Source organism: Rhamphochromis longiceps, linkage group LG20, assembly GCF_057381845.1.
Source record: "Rhamphochromis longiceps isolate RC_006_pf linkage group LG20, R_longiceps_female_GT1.1, whole genome shotgun sequence".
Lineage (NCBI taxonomy): Eukaryota > Metazoa > Chordata > Actinopteri > Cichliformes > Cichlidae > Rhamphochromis > Rhamphochromis longiceps.
The window spans coordinates 25908332-25924813 of record NC_140576.1 but is presented as its reverse complement, the minus strand read 5'-3'; the positions used below and the strand labels follow the sequence as shown (position 1 = coordinate 25924813).

General features: G+C 41.4%; 1 protein-coding gene across 5 annotated transcripts in view; it reads right to left on the bottom strand.

The window, feature by feature from the left end:
- Positions 1-16482, bottom strand: part of LOC146645438 (protein bicaudal D homolog 2-like) — a 39857-nt gene that overhangs the window by 20069 nt on the left and 3306 nt on the right. For all 5 annotated transcript variants that reach the window (XR_014908990.1, XM_085392884.1, XM_085392885.1 and 2 more), the window contains exon 2: positions 3275-3487. Coding sequence is in view for 4 of the 5 variants with exons in the window: in XM_085392884.1 (XP_085249010.1) it covers positions 3275-3487 (213 nt within the window). In the remaining variant the exon portion in view is untranslated. The remainder of the gene's footprint in view (positions 1-3274; positions 3488-16482) is intronic.

Here is a 16482-nt window from a genome sequence, read left to right as displayed (position 1 = left end):
CATCCTGACTCATGCAAAAGAAACTGTGTACTATAAGCAATCACTGAAAGCACAATTATGCTGTGCTGGAAACACTCTACAAGACAAAAGAGCGAATAGAGTGAATTACACTGGTAACATTTTCACCCTTTTTTCTTCATCTTTGCTTGATAATTTCCTGAAAGGCATGCAACGGAGGTTCCCATTCTGTGAGGCATCGTCGGAGGCACATTCCTCTCATGACACGAGATTGAATTTAATGAAGTCATGCCTATTAGAGTGCGCCTCCCCACAATGGTACTGGCTCTTTGTGTGGATATAATCCTGTAGACTGCAGTGTAGCACTGAAATGTGTCTTATCAGTGCTTTGGGCTAACATTTGAGTCTTTGGCACGGAAGAGTGCCTGGTAGGCTTAAATGCGTGGCATGTAAACGGGCTGAAAACCAGCAACTAAAATGGCTATAAATGAACTGTTCTACAGAGAGGCAAAATCCATTTATAATGAGTGATGCTTCCACATTCATGTACTGTGATGCTTTTCTTATAGTTGAAATTGTGATTCTCATGCATTTTGTAATTCTTTAAGTGATCTTAATTCCACTCCAAATAAAACAGCTCTTCAGAGGAACCTTGTAGAATTGCAGGACTAAAAAAATAAAAGAAAATACATAAACTTCACTTTAAAACAAACACAAAGGCCTACAACCCAACTGTCAGCTGCATTCCATGAAAAAAAGAAAGAAAAATTGAGTCATTCAGTCACACTCCTTTCTCAATTTGATTAGCCATGCAGTCTGGGAAAAGCAGGACAGTCCTCAATTTTCCTTGGATTTAGTCCCATTAAGCGTCTCTCGTTCTCTAACGGATTTTAGGCCCCCTTGTCTTTCTCTCATACCATTCTTATCATCTCCAAGGGCTCTCCTCCTCCTCTCCCAGCCTACGCTTTGGGGCTAATTTGAAATCCAAGAGACAAAGGCCTCTTTCAGTCATGTCAGTCCACTCACAATGCCAGCCTCAGTGCCCAGGCTGCCTCTATTTGCCTGCCAGACACACTCCTAGCACCCACCAACGTACAGTTGGAAGGGCATCATTATCTCCCATACATGGTGTGATTTACACTCTAGACCCTTTTATCCAACCAATTAGAACTGTCCGGGGCCCATTGCTATGCAACAGAGTGTTTATAAAGGGAATGGCACCTGCAGAAAGGCCAAGGAGACCACCAGTGCAACACCAGTTACAGCTGTACATGCGACATGCAGCAAAGGCTGTATTTGCTTTTCTCTCAAAGATTCAACTAAAGATTTAAGAGGCATGTTATCAGTAATTATGTTTAAGCTGGAAACTGATGAATGAATGGAAGCTGGTGCAAGGTTTTATAAAGGGGAACTCCTCCTCTGTTACAAAAACATTTCTAGTGGGGCACATCTGTCTTCAATAACGTTCGAATTATACCAGTGTAGATGCAGAGCTGAGCAGCAGCTGACCTAATTATAGTGGAATTTAGAGCTTTCTGGAACTTAAGTCGTTGTGCGGGACATGCCATTTTTAAGTCTTTCACTAATCTGAGGAAGAAACACTGCTGACATCTGTGTCAAGCAGATGTCTACCAAAGTCTTGGGACTCAGGAGGGGAGTCCTTCACCCTCCCAATTACCAACTTGACCTGCAAAACAGCAGACTCAGCTAAATCTGCTGTGCACAAACACAACAAGATTAGGTGCCATTAGCTATCAGAACAGACAGAAACAAAACCAGACACCCTTAATATCACACTGCAGAATATAGGCCTATTGTTGAGTGTTGAACAGCGCTGGAGTGGAGATATATGTATGGAACGGGTATAGCAACACTAATCTTTCATACATCTATCGATCCACCTCCTGAATCCTATCCCAAGGTGTCATTTGGGTGAGTGGGATAGAACCAGCGATAGAGCTAACACTGATCTTTTAACTTTCAAAATGAAAAGTATTTTTGGAACCAATGCACTCCGAATAAATTAGAGTGTGCAGAAAGTGCTCTCTGACATGTGAAGCACCCAACCTAGAGCTGTGAGTGCAAATAAATTCCCCTTTCAAATCAGCATGCAATTAGCATTAGCATTACTCCGCTTCTTTCTTTGACACGAAGCCAAACTCTTCAAACAACTTGTGACTTAAGATTCCCTCTTTAGTATTCCTGCCTTGATTTGCCCGTCAAGGGAGCGAGGAGCTCGAATGGTGAAAGCTTCCCCCTGCCTTCCTGCCAGCCTCTGTTACTGTTTTTTTACTTTTATGTCTCCCGTCTTTGTGTCAAAAGTCCTTCCCTAAAGCGCAGCATGATTTAAATATATAGTCCACTCTTGTAATTTTAACCTCCTCACCAACTGAGTCACACAACATTGGACATACATGACCATTGGCAAATAACATGAGCTACATACACTATGTGCTGTGCAATTGTCTCTTCTAATGAGGGCAAATTAGCAGTGAGTATATGTAAATTGAAACAGTAAAAGTGGGAGACATTGTCCAAATTGGGACACATACAAAGGTTTCCATAATTATATGTATGATAAAGTACAGGAATGTCCAAAGGGTGTGCTCAGTTTTGAGAAACAACTTCCTTGTGCTTCTGGTTATCAGAAAAGGACTTGTCTAAGGTGGGGTTTTTATAACGAGTGATGTTTCTAATGAGTTAAGGCAGCAGTCCAAATAACTATGCTGTGTTACAAAATCCTTTTGTAACACAGCATATTTCCCATGGTCTCAGTATTTTCCTGTAAAAAAACAACTCCACCCTGGACTGCATTAGGTGCAAAGGACAACACATTAGGCTTAAAGGCAAGGTGTTTCTAGTCATTAGAGAACGTTTAATCTTGTCTTGGCATGTCAAAAAGCAGACTCTGCAATTACACCCTGCATAACAGAGGATTGGACAGCAATGTCAATCAAATAAAGGTACTGTAGGTGTACATCACAAGTCTCAACAACCAACTGAAACTAATGCAAAAATGAAAAGCACAATGATTACTCTGGAGAAAAATAATACCAGGATAGGGATAAATAAGAATATCTGTTTGTTTTCTGCAGCTTTTGCAGAAAGATAAAATGCATCAGGTGATAAATGATCAACAGACACCCTCAATGTTCTAAATAGCTGTTCTAAAAAGCAGGTTAGAGCAATACTGTTTCTGCAAGTTACTGCAATACTGAAGTGACGATTAGGGACATCTGATCAAACAACAAATCAATTTCAAAATTATTTAGAAAATAGAAACAGAACAGTGGTGGGATTTTGGTTCTCCCTTTACCTCTCTCAAATCTTGACTGATGGCATTAAGGCGTTCGTTCTCAGACTGGGTGTTGGTGAGGATGTTGCGTGTCTGCCGGAGCTCGTTCTGCAGTTCCAGGACTCTCTGCTCATAGTAGGCTTCCTTACAGGCCGACTCCTGGATCAGAGACTCTTCTCGGCTCTCTCCATCTGCCGCCACCTTCCTGTGGTTGGAGTAGGCTTGTCCAAAGGCCTGGAGATACAGTGAAAGAGGAGAGAGTTGCTGGTTTAAACTATAGTGTCATGGGGTTGTTAAGAATATTTAGAGATTTGTGTATGAAGCATCACTTGCCATTTTCATTTTCATCTATCAGGTTTGTGACTGACATAAGTTTATTTGTGATTCAACCTCTCCAGAGCGACAATGATCTCTTCTACTGTGGTTTAGCTGAGGCTCAAAAACCTCCCCAAAAATACTGCAGTTGCTCTGTAGAGATAATCAGTCAGGCTCCATCTGGGCTGCGTGATCCTGTCTTCCCCCCATTTCCTCCCCCTCTCTCCTCTGTTAGCTGCAGGATATTGGCCTGCATGTACTCTGCAGTGACTCCACAGATGGAAAAACCAAACAGGAAAAGTAGAGCAAATGCACTAGTGTCTGGGTGATCACGAGATCCTGTATTCTAATGCTCTTAATACCTTAGGAGATCATAACAGAGTAAAGAAAGGTCAACAGATATTATTTGATTTTGCAGACTGCATGAAAGGGATGAACTTATGAAGATTAAACAACTATGGAGAACTTACGAGCTAAAGCCTCTACATTCTATCAGAGGCAGTCTGCTTAAAGGTTGTGAATAGCAGTTTGTGCAATATGAAACAGACTGCTTCATTAATATAAGTGCTATATTGTCCCTAATTTGCTATAACCTCCAAGGCAGAAGCCACAAACACATAGTGACACGGCGACCTTTACTGCAGCTGAATCTAGGTTAGGCTACACTTTCACTTCTCAAAATAATCACCTCATGATTACAGATTTCATTTTCAATCCTGTACCCGCTGGTGATCGGATGGGCATTCTGATTCTCATCTTGCCTCACAGCTCGAGTGTAGGCGGTAATCTGAAATCACCTGAGGCACTGAATCTGACCTTGTTTGCAGCTGCAGCGCAATCTCTCCTCTCTCTGACTGCCTATACTGCACGTGACTAGCTGCTGCAGGATTTTCTCTGTGTGACTGTGTATCGTATTAATCCTAGTAATTCCTTTAGATAGAGGCAAATCAGGAAATTTGTATTAGTCAAACTGACCTACTTCCAGGATTTAAGAGGTATATGTGACTGAAAAACTAGTTTAATGGGTTACAGTGGAGCATGACATCATTGCTTTAGCAGTTTAGCTAGCATAGCTTTTACATTTCAGGAAAGATGATGACTGAAGCACAACTTGGCAAGAAATAATTGACAGTGTTTCATTTAGAAGCATCTCTGTTACTGGCTAACAAATGTAAATATCCTAATTTTCCCTACATTTCACTACAATCCCACCGATATTGTAGGAGTCGCCGCAATTCCTGTGAACTGTGCAGGGACAGATTACGGTCGCCATAGTGTAAGCTCATTGGTCCTTCAGCAAGATGAGTTAGTAGGGAAAAAACATAACCCACACATTGACTGACTATTTGCATTTAGCCTAGAAGTGCTCTGAACAGAAAATGCACTGTGAGAACAAGAAAAATACTACTCTGACTGAACCACATATAACCAGTGTTCATAGTTGTTCGCCTTTTATTTGCAGCTCTAGATAAAAGTATCACTTAAATACGTGTCTGCATAACTCCCCCATCTGCCACCTTTCTCCAAATCAAATCATCAATCAGCAGGAGGCTGTATTTTATTAGAAAGTTATTAGAAAAGACAGGATTAACCCAATCAGTAATCAGGAGAATCCCATCATTATAATCTTGATGCACAGGTTTTATTGAATAAGACTCCAATCAATCTAATCTACGAGGCCTGCCCTTCAAACACGCAGAGCCCCTAGTCAAAAACCCAGTGACCCAAGGCCTTTAATCTCCGCTCCCCAAGCGTGGGTTTAGGCTACTTTAAAGGAGGGCAAATTGGGGCTGCACGTGACCAAGCCTATTATCTCACAGTGAGCTGCCCACCCAGTTTATAATTCATCTTTAGCTTGCCATATGTTGCAGTTTTATTAACACTGGACATGCGAATGTGGATTATTAATCTCTTAAAAGCTAATCAAAGACAGGTCTTTATTAGTGAGCTGTGTGGACTGGATTTCCTCACAGATGACTACAGCTAAAGGAAGAGCTAATAATTCAAAAGATTTATCCCACCACAAAACCCAGATGACAGCATACATTATGGGCTGGTCATACCCTAGGCTGGCTTTTAGAGATCTTAGTACATCATAGTGCATGATCACTGTTGATGATAAAGCTTCATGTGATTGAGGAACTGACAAAATTAGTCCAGTCACATCTGATTTTTGGTTTTTCCCCCCTCAGATGACAGTGTTGTCTGATTACTTCCTCTTACATTTCTCTCACCCTAACAGGATCTAACAACCCAAGTCATAAGATTAATGAAGACAGATGCGTGGGCACATGAAGAAGGCAGACTACTGAAGAAGGAAGCAAGCTGCCATGTTTCTAGTCTTAGACAAAGCTTATATCAAATTACTGGTTTCTCTGAGATGTTTGCATTTATGGGTTAAACTAAAACAGTCATCTGCAAACTTATCTTTCTCCAAAACAAATGTTGCTATGGCAGATTGTCCTCTGATAAAAAAGTCTTAGGTTTAACAAAGGCTGTTTAAACATGTTTGAACATGGCGAGATCACTGCCTTGTCCTCCAATCTGACCAAGGATGCAGCCTTTAGTGACAATGATTAGAAGCTGAGACAAATCAAGACTCAAAGATCAAATCACACCTCTCTGCTTTTTGATCTCTGCTCAGGATTCGCTAAACACTTGCTTCTGAACATGACAGCTACTTAGTAATCTTCAACGCCTTATGTGGTAAAGGAAGAATATAGGTTACATAGTTCATTCTGGTTTTCTCAGCCAGAATCCCGCTGCATGGGCTTCTCTAATCCAGTGAGTCAAGAGCACAAGGGAGATGGGCTTTGGGTCTCCATCAGGTAACAAACAGATCGATACAGCCGGTCTCAGAGGCCCTGTGGAGCAGAAGTACACATCTAAAATTCTATTTTCAGTTCCCTTCCCACTGGCGAAGAAAACAGTTTCTGTGGCATCAAGTAAGAACAACGTGATCTACAAAGATACAGTTACTGGAGACCCTCTGGAAAGGAGATTAAGAACAATAGGCTCCAAAGCACAGGGATGGATTTGCAAGGACAGGAACTCTTTTTGAAGACTTAGTAACAAAACCCAATTAGAAAACCAAGGACGGATTTGGGTTTGACACTTGTATCTCTGGTCCAGCTCAAAACATCTCATTGTTAAGGTTTTACTTTAGCCTCCTGGGGTCTTGCATTCTGGGAAAGCAAAGCCCACTGCAGGAAGAAAGGCAGACAAAATAGAGATGGGATAAAACTAAGAAGACTCAAACAGCTCATTTTATTTTCCAGCCACAATGAAACACCTTCCATTGTGCAATTGCATTTAACCGAATGAGAAATCCAACTCAACCTTTGCTCTAACTGAAGTTTCAGAAAACATTTAACAATAGTATTTTCTAGCCGTTGATGAACAATCTCAAAATCTTGCTAAATTGTGCCCGATTAGGCACAACAAAGCAGCTCCAGACAATGAGACTTCTTGTTTCTTTAGCTGTATTTTGGGGCTTTGGGGGCCAGTGGAAAACATTAAACAATATCACACTGTGTCATCTGGATCAGTTTAGTTACTCATTCTGTGCTGGAGTTGACCCTAGATACCAAAGCAGTGTTTCAGCAACACTGAAGGCTAGTCACTGTTAGCATTGTCATTGCAAGCGAATGCAGAGGAAGAGAGGAGAGGCAGGAGAAGAAAAAAAAAATACACCAAATGGATTCTCTGGCCTCGTGAATCACAGCTCACGTGGAGTTGCAGTTTATAACGACAAACAGGCATGCTCCCCCCCCCACCTTCCTGTCCGTCTCTCCATCTCCATTCACAGGCCACTGCACAGCGAGAGACTCGAAAAAGATAGATAGCTTCAAGGTGTGTGGAGATTCTATATTTAGCTGTCGGCTCTCAGCCGTTCATGCGATGGAGCATTGTGTTAAAGTCAAGAGACCCACTGGTGAAACAAAGTGTCTCTGCAACACGTACTGTTTGCGTGACCTAGCAGGCCGATACACTACTCTACATTTCACCTATTTGTGTGGGACATAATAGCTCTGTGTTATTTCTGCAACCGCATGTACAGTAAGGTACTGAAAGCAATGCAAATCATGTCAGGCAGTAGTGCATGCTTTTGTTTTTTTGTAAGCATTCACTAAATTTACAGAGTACATTTTTGCTAATCAGTGAACATAACACCAAAACCAGTGACAGCTGCTATAATGAATGACAGAGTAGCTAATTATTTACTTCAGACTTTACTCTTCAGTGGGAGTCGGAGGGAAATGAAAAGACAAATTCACTTTCATCTTTTGACAAAAATCCACGGAGGTTATGATTAACTCTGCACTACTTTCTTGCAGTGGGAAGAGTTAATCTCCTTCCTGCTATCCTGACAGTTCTTCCCCCCAAAATCAGCTCTCTCTCTGTAAATTTGAACGTTGAAAAAACCAATTTTCTACAACCAAATAAGCAATAATGTAACAGGGGGTCTTGAATATGTAGTTGGCATTTTCATGTTGAACAGTTATATGTATGCAAAGCATTAAAAGTGCCAAGCAGAAGGAGCAGGAGGAGGGGAAAAAAAAACAGTGAGAGAAACGCAAACGAGGGAGGCAGAGATATTTGCTGTTGCCTGGCACAGAGCCACATTGATTTGCTGCATAGCACAGAGCTGTTGGGCTATTATTCACACACAGGTCTGGACAATTTCACAGCCTCAACACACATACGCACGCATCTCATTTCCAATTTTGCCAGTGCTCCTTGCAGCCAGCCATAACGCACCACCTGATACTCAAGCCATGTTGAAGCATGTTCTCCCAACTGAGATAGAGGTTGAACAGGCGAACGCTCCAGGCCTTATAGGAAATCTACCGAAACGGCAGACGGCTCATGTTTTCAAAGGACAGAGGCAATGCACTGTATGCTAATGGGAAAGGAAAATTCCAGAGAGATCATCAGACAGCAGAGGTCAAAGAAACACACCTGCATGTGACTTGATGAAATGCAAATTGTCATGAAAAGTGAAATGATTTCGCCTCAAGAAGAGAAGCAGCATGTTCTACCGTCATGGGACTAGAAGGGCGTGCACCTCTTAAAAGCAACCACAAAGCTGTGCCAGATTGTGGATCTATTGTGTTGCAGGGTAGGAGAGAGAGGGGGGAAAAAGAGAACGCCAAAGGGGATGGAGCCACTGGGAGTAGGTAGACACATGCAATTAAAGCACAAACACACAGGCCTCTGTGTAAGAGAAATGTACTAATCAGACTCATGAGGCCCTTTACACAGCTGACTGATCAAGTCATCCTCATTGATAAAGAAATATCAGAATAGCATAACTGGGCAGCAGGGGCTTAGTTATACTAAGTAGCTACAGAAATTCTACCAGCTTATTTTATGTTATAATGACTAATTGCTTGTTAGAGCTTTCATCATATCCGGCTGGGGAAAACTACATTTCATGTTTTATTCTGCCTTCACATTGGCTACCAATCCGAAGGAAGCATTAGAGATTCTGTGTGAAGTCAGTCTTCATCTTCAAACACGTTAATTTATATTCCTCAAACGTCTACGAAGACTGGACTTCCCATAAAATACCTTCTTTATGAAGTGAAACACCTGCAAAAAAAGAGCAAAACCAGGTTTGCGTTGCCATTACGCTGTCTGTGTTAGCCTGAAGGCTCAACACTATAGGTGTTACTGCCTGGTTCCTGTGTTATTAGAGAGTAAAAATAGTCATTATGCCCTCGGCAGCAAGCTAAAGAACCTCCATCAAAGTGCAGCTTACTTTAGCTCTCAGTCAGTATACTAAAAAAAAAGAGTACACATAATACAAACAGGTACTAACTGATGAGAAATGAGAATTTTCATGGCGGTCATTTAGAGAAATGGAGTTGGATCTTTCCTGAAATGTCTAACGTGTAGGTCACTAGTTTTGTTTTGTACTCCACAATGAAAAATTTTCTGCTCCGTCTTGTGTGATACGATGTGTTAAGCGCAAGATTTAAACTCTGCTTTTGTCTTTATCATTTATTCTTAGCAGTCAATTAAAAACAAGAAGGCATTGTATATTGGCTCTATTGTCTACCAACTAAATCTACTGCAGACTGGAAGATAAAGAAAAAGCCTCAAGGGAGAGCAGAGACTCAATAGGCTCTTATAGATACACTGCACCACCATATTAGCGCCTGAGCTGGATTCTGGATTTTTGTTTTTTTATCCCTGTTCATATCACTGCAATGCCCTATACGAGCACCAGCTCTCAGCATTCACAGCACTGATCATTTGCAATGCAAAGCCAACATTATCTGTGCCTGCTGGTTCCCTTTACTCCCCGATACTCATTCTTGATGAGATCTCCCTCGTCCACGTGCCCACACCCCAGAGGGGAGAGCTGTTGTTATGGTTACTATGCCAATTACAGTGACAGAGTGAGAGGCAGGTCAGTAAAGGCAACGCGAGGGGTGCCACTGACACAGATGGCTGTTTTAGAGCTCAGCCCGGCACAGCTTGCTCTCCTCCCTCTTTCTCTGGCAACAGTCGACACGCATGCCTCTCCAGTTTTGTCTGCGCAAAGAACATCCTGGTCTGATGTTGATTCGAATCAACCCTACAGATGTGTGCTAAATTTGCGATAATGATATTTCTGACAGTACTAAAAAAAAAAAAAATTAAAAAAAAAAAAGCTTTATGGATGCTAGTTTCTTACAGGCAGCAGCATTTGTGAGCATAAATAAATGAAGCGCATTTATATCCTTCTCTTCCAGTAAGGTACTGTCACAGATGACAAATGACTCAATTCCAAGTCTTCATCAACAGTAAGCAATGAACACTCAATCAGTCCGAGTCTTCTTTTGGGGGCTCTGAGACATTGGTCCCTGTGGAACCTCACATATGATTTCCAAAAATGAACAGCCTCTTGATACCAATGTTCAGGGACAAGGGGAGCAGCTGGGGCTGCAGCTGAGGCCACGCACACAAACACAGATATACGCATGAATTTGTGAACTCAGACACCCGAATCTGAGCATGCTGTCTGCAAGGATCCAAGGTCAGGCTTAGAGAAACAAGGGGGAGGGTGAAGAAAATGTCGAATCTACTCGTTTGTGCATTTGCTGTCGAAAAAGCTTTACCATTACCAATAACCATTTATTAAAGTAATGCTATATGAAACCCTAATGCATTTACTTGCATCATCCTAGGCTACATTAGTGCTGAGACATGTCTAATCAATCAGGTTGAAGTATTGACATAATGGGGGAAGGACTGCAGAAACTTGATTTGCCCTTTTCCACATATTCTCATTCTAAGACGCCTCTAACATTGTCCTTTGCATACAATGATTAATCATTCCTAATCAACTCTGTCACCACCACTCTATTCATGAAAAAGGATAAAATTATCTCCTTCTCTCTTCAATGTGTTGTCCTATCTCACCTTCTCATATCTCTCCACTGGCCATCCCAAACCCAGAGGACTGTCTCTTGGGGGATTCTGGCCCTGCTCCTGGCCAGACAGAAACTAATGACCTCCCTTCCCCAGTTGCAGTAATTAAATCCTTTAAATGATTGTGAGTGCACGGATTCTCTCTACCAGTGAGGCCAAACCTTGAGTGAGAGCGTAAAGTCTTCTTTTTGAGGTCATATCAGTTTGAAAAGAATAAAGTGCGTCTCAGTATGCTAACACTGAGCATATAAAAGATCATATCTGTGAGCAAATGAAGACTAGATTACATACAATGCCTTGTTTTTTTACAGTGACAAGAATGCCTTCTTTTATTTTCCCCCCATACACAGCAAACCTTAGTTCTTCAACACTTAAACCTCTCTGACAAAGAGAATTCAAATAAAACTGAAAACCAGATAAGACAAAGCCCCTGAACGTTGAACAAATGCTGGAAAAAAAGAGCCTACAATTCTATCACTAAGATACTGCAATAAACCATGTTTTATACAAAAATAACAGCCAATTAGTCCCAGCGCTTTTAACTCATTAAGCTAGCTGATAGAGAAACTCCTATTCCAACTAAAAGAGTGAACTGTTCCCTCAGGAAGCCCGTGCATTTCCCTCTCATGTCTTCAATCCCCATTTCTCAAGACTGCAGGACTGCTGAGAGACTGGCACATATCCAATTAAAAACCCTCCTCTCTTTCATCTCTCCAAACCCAAGCTCTAATGTTGTCATTATCGTACAGCCAGCCCCCTGCCCCACTACACAGCTCCGTCTTCTTATTTCCCCTCCCTTCTTCTATCCACTCCCTCCCCTGGCCAACTACGCCTGAGGGTTTCAAAGTGTGGGCACCAGGAGACTTGGGTATGGCACACTGGAACAGGAGGACCAGACCCACTAGCCTATTTACTACTGGGGGAATGAAGGAAGGGAGGAAGTTGACGGAAGTGATTATGGCGTGTGGGGAGAATGCAGACATGCTGCTGTTCCCTGGTGCTAAAGTTAAAAGGACGCCCAGGGTGAAGGGACGACCCTTTGAAATTGGGTTTGCTAATGTTTGAATAGATGGCCTAATAAAAAGCAAAGATGCTTTTCACAATCTGCCCTCTGGTTTACTTAATTTAAGTGAGATAGGAAGCACTACGCTGCCAGTCAGGGAATAACTGAGATGAGCAGACAATGCAGAATTTCTGAGGAACCAGAGAGGCGTGACAGTACCCATGCAAACAAAGATCTCTATCTGTCTAGATCTCATCCCTGATCTCGTCTTCGGCTGCTTCAAAATAGTGTGTCCTGGGACAATCTGCAGACAAGGAGCTGTAAACAAACTCCTCTTAAGCGGGAGGATATGGGTGGGGCATACCCTACAGATGTGTATGCAAGAAGGTGAATATCTTGGAGTGAGATTGGGGTATAAAGCCCCCCCGTCTACTTGTAGCTATTCCAAGTTTGCTCCTGCTCTTCATTCAGGTTACTAAGCAAGAAGTGTGCACAACCACCTTTATGTCAACATCTTTTTTGTTAAGGAGTCCTTAAAAGGACATCAGCGATTTCAAATCTCATCTTGTTTGCTGTATTTGAATGAGGTTATAATTGCTGCTGTAAATGTGAAAATTTGGCCTTGGCCCGATAAAAGTTAAATACTTCCAGTACGAGTGGAATTGTAAATTACTGTTAAAAAACACCGCTTTTGATCTACAGAAGCAAATAAAGATCGCCAACTCAAAAGGCTATTAAATTTCAATTCCTCTCTATGTTGCTGTGGTAATACCCTGATCCTGCTGAGAGGAAATGCTCCATAATGAGCGCTGATGTTAACACACCAGTACAGGCATATTTCTCTTGATAAAGAAGACAAAAAGCAAATAAAACAATTCTTTAACATTTTAATTTTTTTTCTTGTCAGACAGGTGTGGCAGAAGTGACCTGAATTGTCCACTTCCTCTCATACACTAAGAGGTATCCGCTCTGATGGACAGCCATATTTCATATGCTTCCTATCCACTATAAAAAGACTCCTCGCAAGTAAACAGGATGTGGAGCTGGGGGGGCACGGGGGTGAGTTATGACTTCATTTCAATAGAAGGAAGAAGAGATTGGATAAAGGAAAGCTTCGCTTGTGCCTTATGATTTACAGCAAACCTGCACCCAAGATTTATTATCAAAACACAAAGCCATAAACAAGCTTTGGAAAGCGTTAACGTGTTTCATATGAGGGTGCCAATCGTGTCGACTGGAACCTTTAACAGAGTAGATAAGATTTGAGGGCAATCTGATCCACGAGTCAATCTATGGGCCCGTTTATAGGAATGACACAGGCAAGGTTTGTAATATAAAATCAAATCTTTGCACTACCCACATTCTGATTCATCTGTTTATATAAAACAGCATAACCTCGGTATAAATAAATATGACATTAGTCATACCTTTAAAAGCATGTTCAACAATTGATAGCTCTAAAGCTAACTAATATATCTTTCAGAAGGACTCTGTCTTGAATTTTAACAGTTTAAACAGCAAGGTTTTACTGACAGGAAACGTTATCCTTAAAACCATATTTATGAAAACCAAACAAACGAGTGCAGTAACTGCTAACTGGGGTGGTTTTCTTTTATTTAGCTGCTGAAAATGTAAATGCGATCCGAGAGACACAATGAAGCTATAGAGCACAGACAAGAAGGCATGTAGGAGTGAAGGAATAAGCATCTATTGTGTTTCTTGTGCACATACACACAGACATCTAGCTTAGTCACGTGTATGCACACAGTGCTCTTTGTTGACAATTGGAATTGTTTAAAGTCAGTATGTAGTTCAGGAGACGGAAAACTGGAGACCTTTTGCCTGAGTGAACTATGTTGTATTGTCAGATGCATACAGTCACAATGACCTCATCTTCTGCATTTAGCCTGGGCTCCTGCCTGATCTGGCCCTAGTCTCCAGTAATTGGATTACACTGGCAGAATCATGACTGTGCCGGGTTGCCATACAGCTTCTCTATATGCACTTCTGACTTGTTTGAATGCACAGAAGAGCTCTCCAAAAATCCACATTTGAAAATATATACTTTTAGTTTCATCATAAGCATGACTATGATTATGATTATGATGAATTGCATATTAAGGTTTAAGTATGGCAAATATAGAGAAATGTTAACTTTACTGTTTTAAACTATTCTCAGGTTAAACTATTTATTCTATTTTAGATTACTTTATAACTTCAACATGTTTACTGTAGCCAAAAAAACAGAAAGTCAAAGTGAGGAACTTCAGCCGTGTAAACAGTCAAGAAACTGCTAACACATACGCATGTTTTCTACATCAGCCCTTGCCTGATCAGGGCTTTTGAAATCCTCAATTTGCTGCATTTAAGCACACAGCACAAACAGACCTTTCTTTAAACGTCCAGGCCAAAAACATTCTAAACAGTTTACTCACTGAGGCCGAGAACAGCCATCCACTGCTGCTGTAAATGTGGCCTGTGTGCGAACTGTGGACGGCAGCTGATTGTATTTTGTTCAGAAGAGTTAGGGCCAAAAGCTTTTAAAATCATTCGTGATTAGAGGATCATTTTATCTAAAACTAGGGGAAATTATTCTTTTATTATATTGGCGATATAATATGGCTATCTTCCTGCAAAGCAGAAAGTAACATTAGTATACATTAGTGGGCCTTTCTTGTCTTGAAACATAAAAGATATAGTGGAAATTCCTTTGTAAATTTATTGTGTAGGTGGTGGTTACAATACTTTGCACTCCTTTAGAAAAACTGAGACTCAGGGAACAGATTGCCAGGCTCGACGGCACCCAGAGGACAGACTGCTCAGCTTGGCAGCCATTAGAGTAGGCTTATGGACCAGACGCAGCTGATGAACTACACAAAGGAGAACAGGGCAGCTCCCCAAGAAGACCTGACAGCCTCTGCGAAGCATTAACCCAAAAAGCACCTACCTGTGCCCGACAGTGGAAGCTGCTGAGTTTTGTTGGTCCTGGCAGACTCCCAGACTGCCGTAAGCCCTGCGCATAGCGGCTGGGATTCATCCTCTTATGCCCAGAGGGAAGGGGATTTGGGACTTTATTTAGTGCCATTTAGAAAAGATTACCCCTTAACTGCAGTCTTGCCATTGGGCAAAAGAAATTATGGCTAAAAGGGCAGATCAGAAACCCCCAAACAGTACTGAAAGGCCACATATTAGGTCCAAAATAACACAGATTGAAAGCCCATTGAAAATATTCAAGCTTAGAGAGTGAGAAACAAAAGGAATGGTTGGAGGAAATGTGTGAAGAGAAAAAAAGAAAGATTCTAAAAGTGAGAGACAAGCAGCTGGTGATGAAACATAGCCTGCATTGGCACTACAAATGAGAGCGACTTTATTTACGACTCTTCATACAAGGCACCAGATGGATCTGTGTCCACCTCGTATTTTCTACTGACGTCCAATCCGTATCCAACCCATTTAACAACACGGGGCTTAGAGTCACACCACATAGCTTTGTCTAGGAACATTGGTATATATTCTTTAGTGGTTTTGCCATTTCAAAAGGGACAAAACTGACCGATCCTTTCAAATGTAACTACAATGGGACGCCTCTCTCTATCGCTCCTTTGTCATACGCTGTGTCCTGCTGCCATTTAACCGTCTCTCTTCATCTGTGAAACTCAAGACCAGTTAACCCCAGTGAGCTGAAACACACAAAAGAGCAAACAGCCGAGCACAGAGAACCCGGGTTCGACCGACCTTGACAAAATTCAGTTTTCTGATTGTGTGGTTGAATTCCAATGCTGCTGGTATACTAGGAGGATAGGAACAGGGCGTCTGTGCAATTGAATGACGAAATGAGATCAAACTGATCTGTTCACCCTCACAATCAGCTGTTTTCCCCCTTTTTTTGTACAATAACTTTAGTGTATTTAGTGACTCCATGAAAAATTTGACCTTCATACTATTAAAATTTTTCCATGCAAGGGGCCTCGGAGCATATAAGGGTGGGTTCAGTATTTTTGAGCTGAAAAACACATTAAAACTGCAAGCAGATCAGTTTTACACCTGAAAATGTATATACATTTATAAAGTGCAAAAAAGCCAGAAGGGCATACAAAACCTCTCTAGTTCTCCACACATTCACAAACTGTACAAAGGAAGCTGTACATTACTCAGACTGGAGGTGTGACATATGATGTAATCTGTGAGTAGCTTAAAATAAGTATATGAACAACAGTAGAGTCAGTCATCTTGTGCTTTTACACTGCTCCAGTTGGTATACTATCATTAACTACTTCACCTTGTGACTGAACCTGTGCAATAAGTGATAACTTGGTCAAAGTCCACACTCATATCTTTATTAGTAGCCAGGCTGCTTGTTAGATACAAATCAGCTGTTGACTGGTTTAGATACAACATACTGTGTCCCCCCCAAAAAAAATTAGAAGAAAAGTAGCTTAACCAAAAAGAAATGTATGAAAAAGATAAAGTCTGAGCAATATGATAGTCA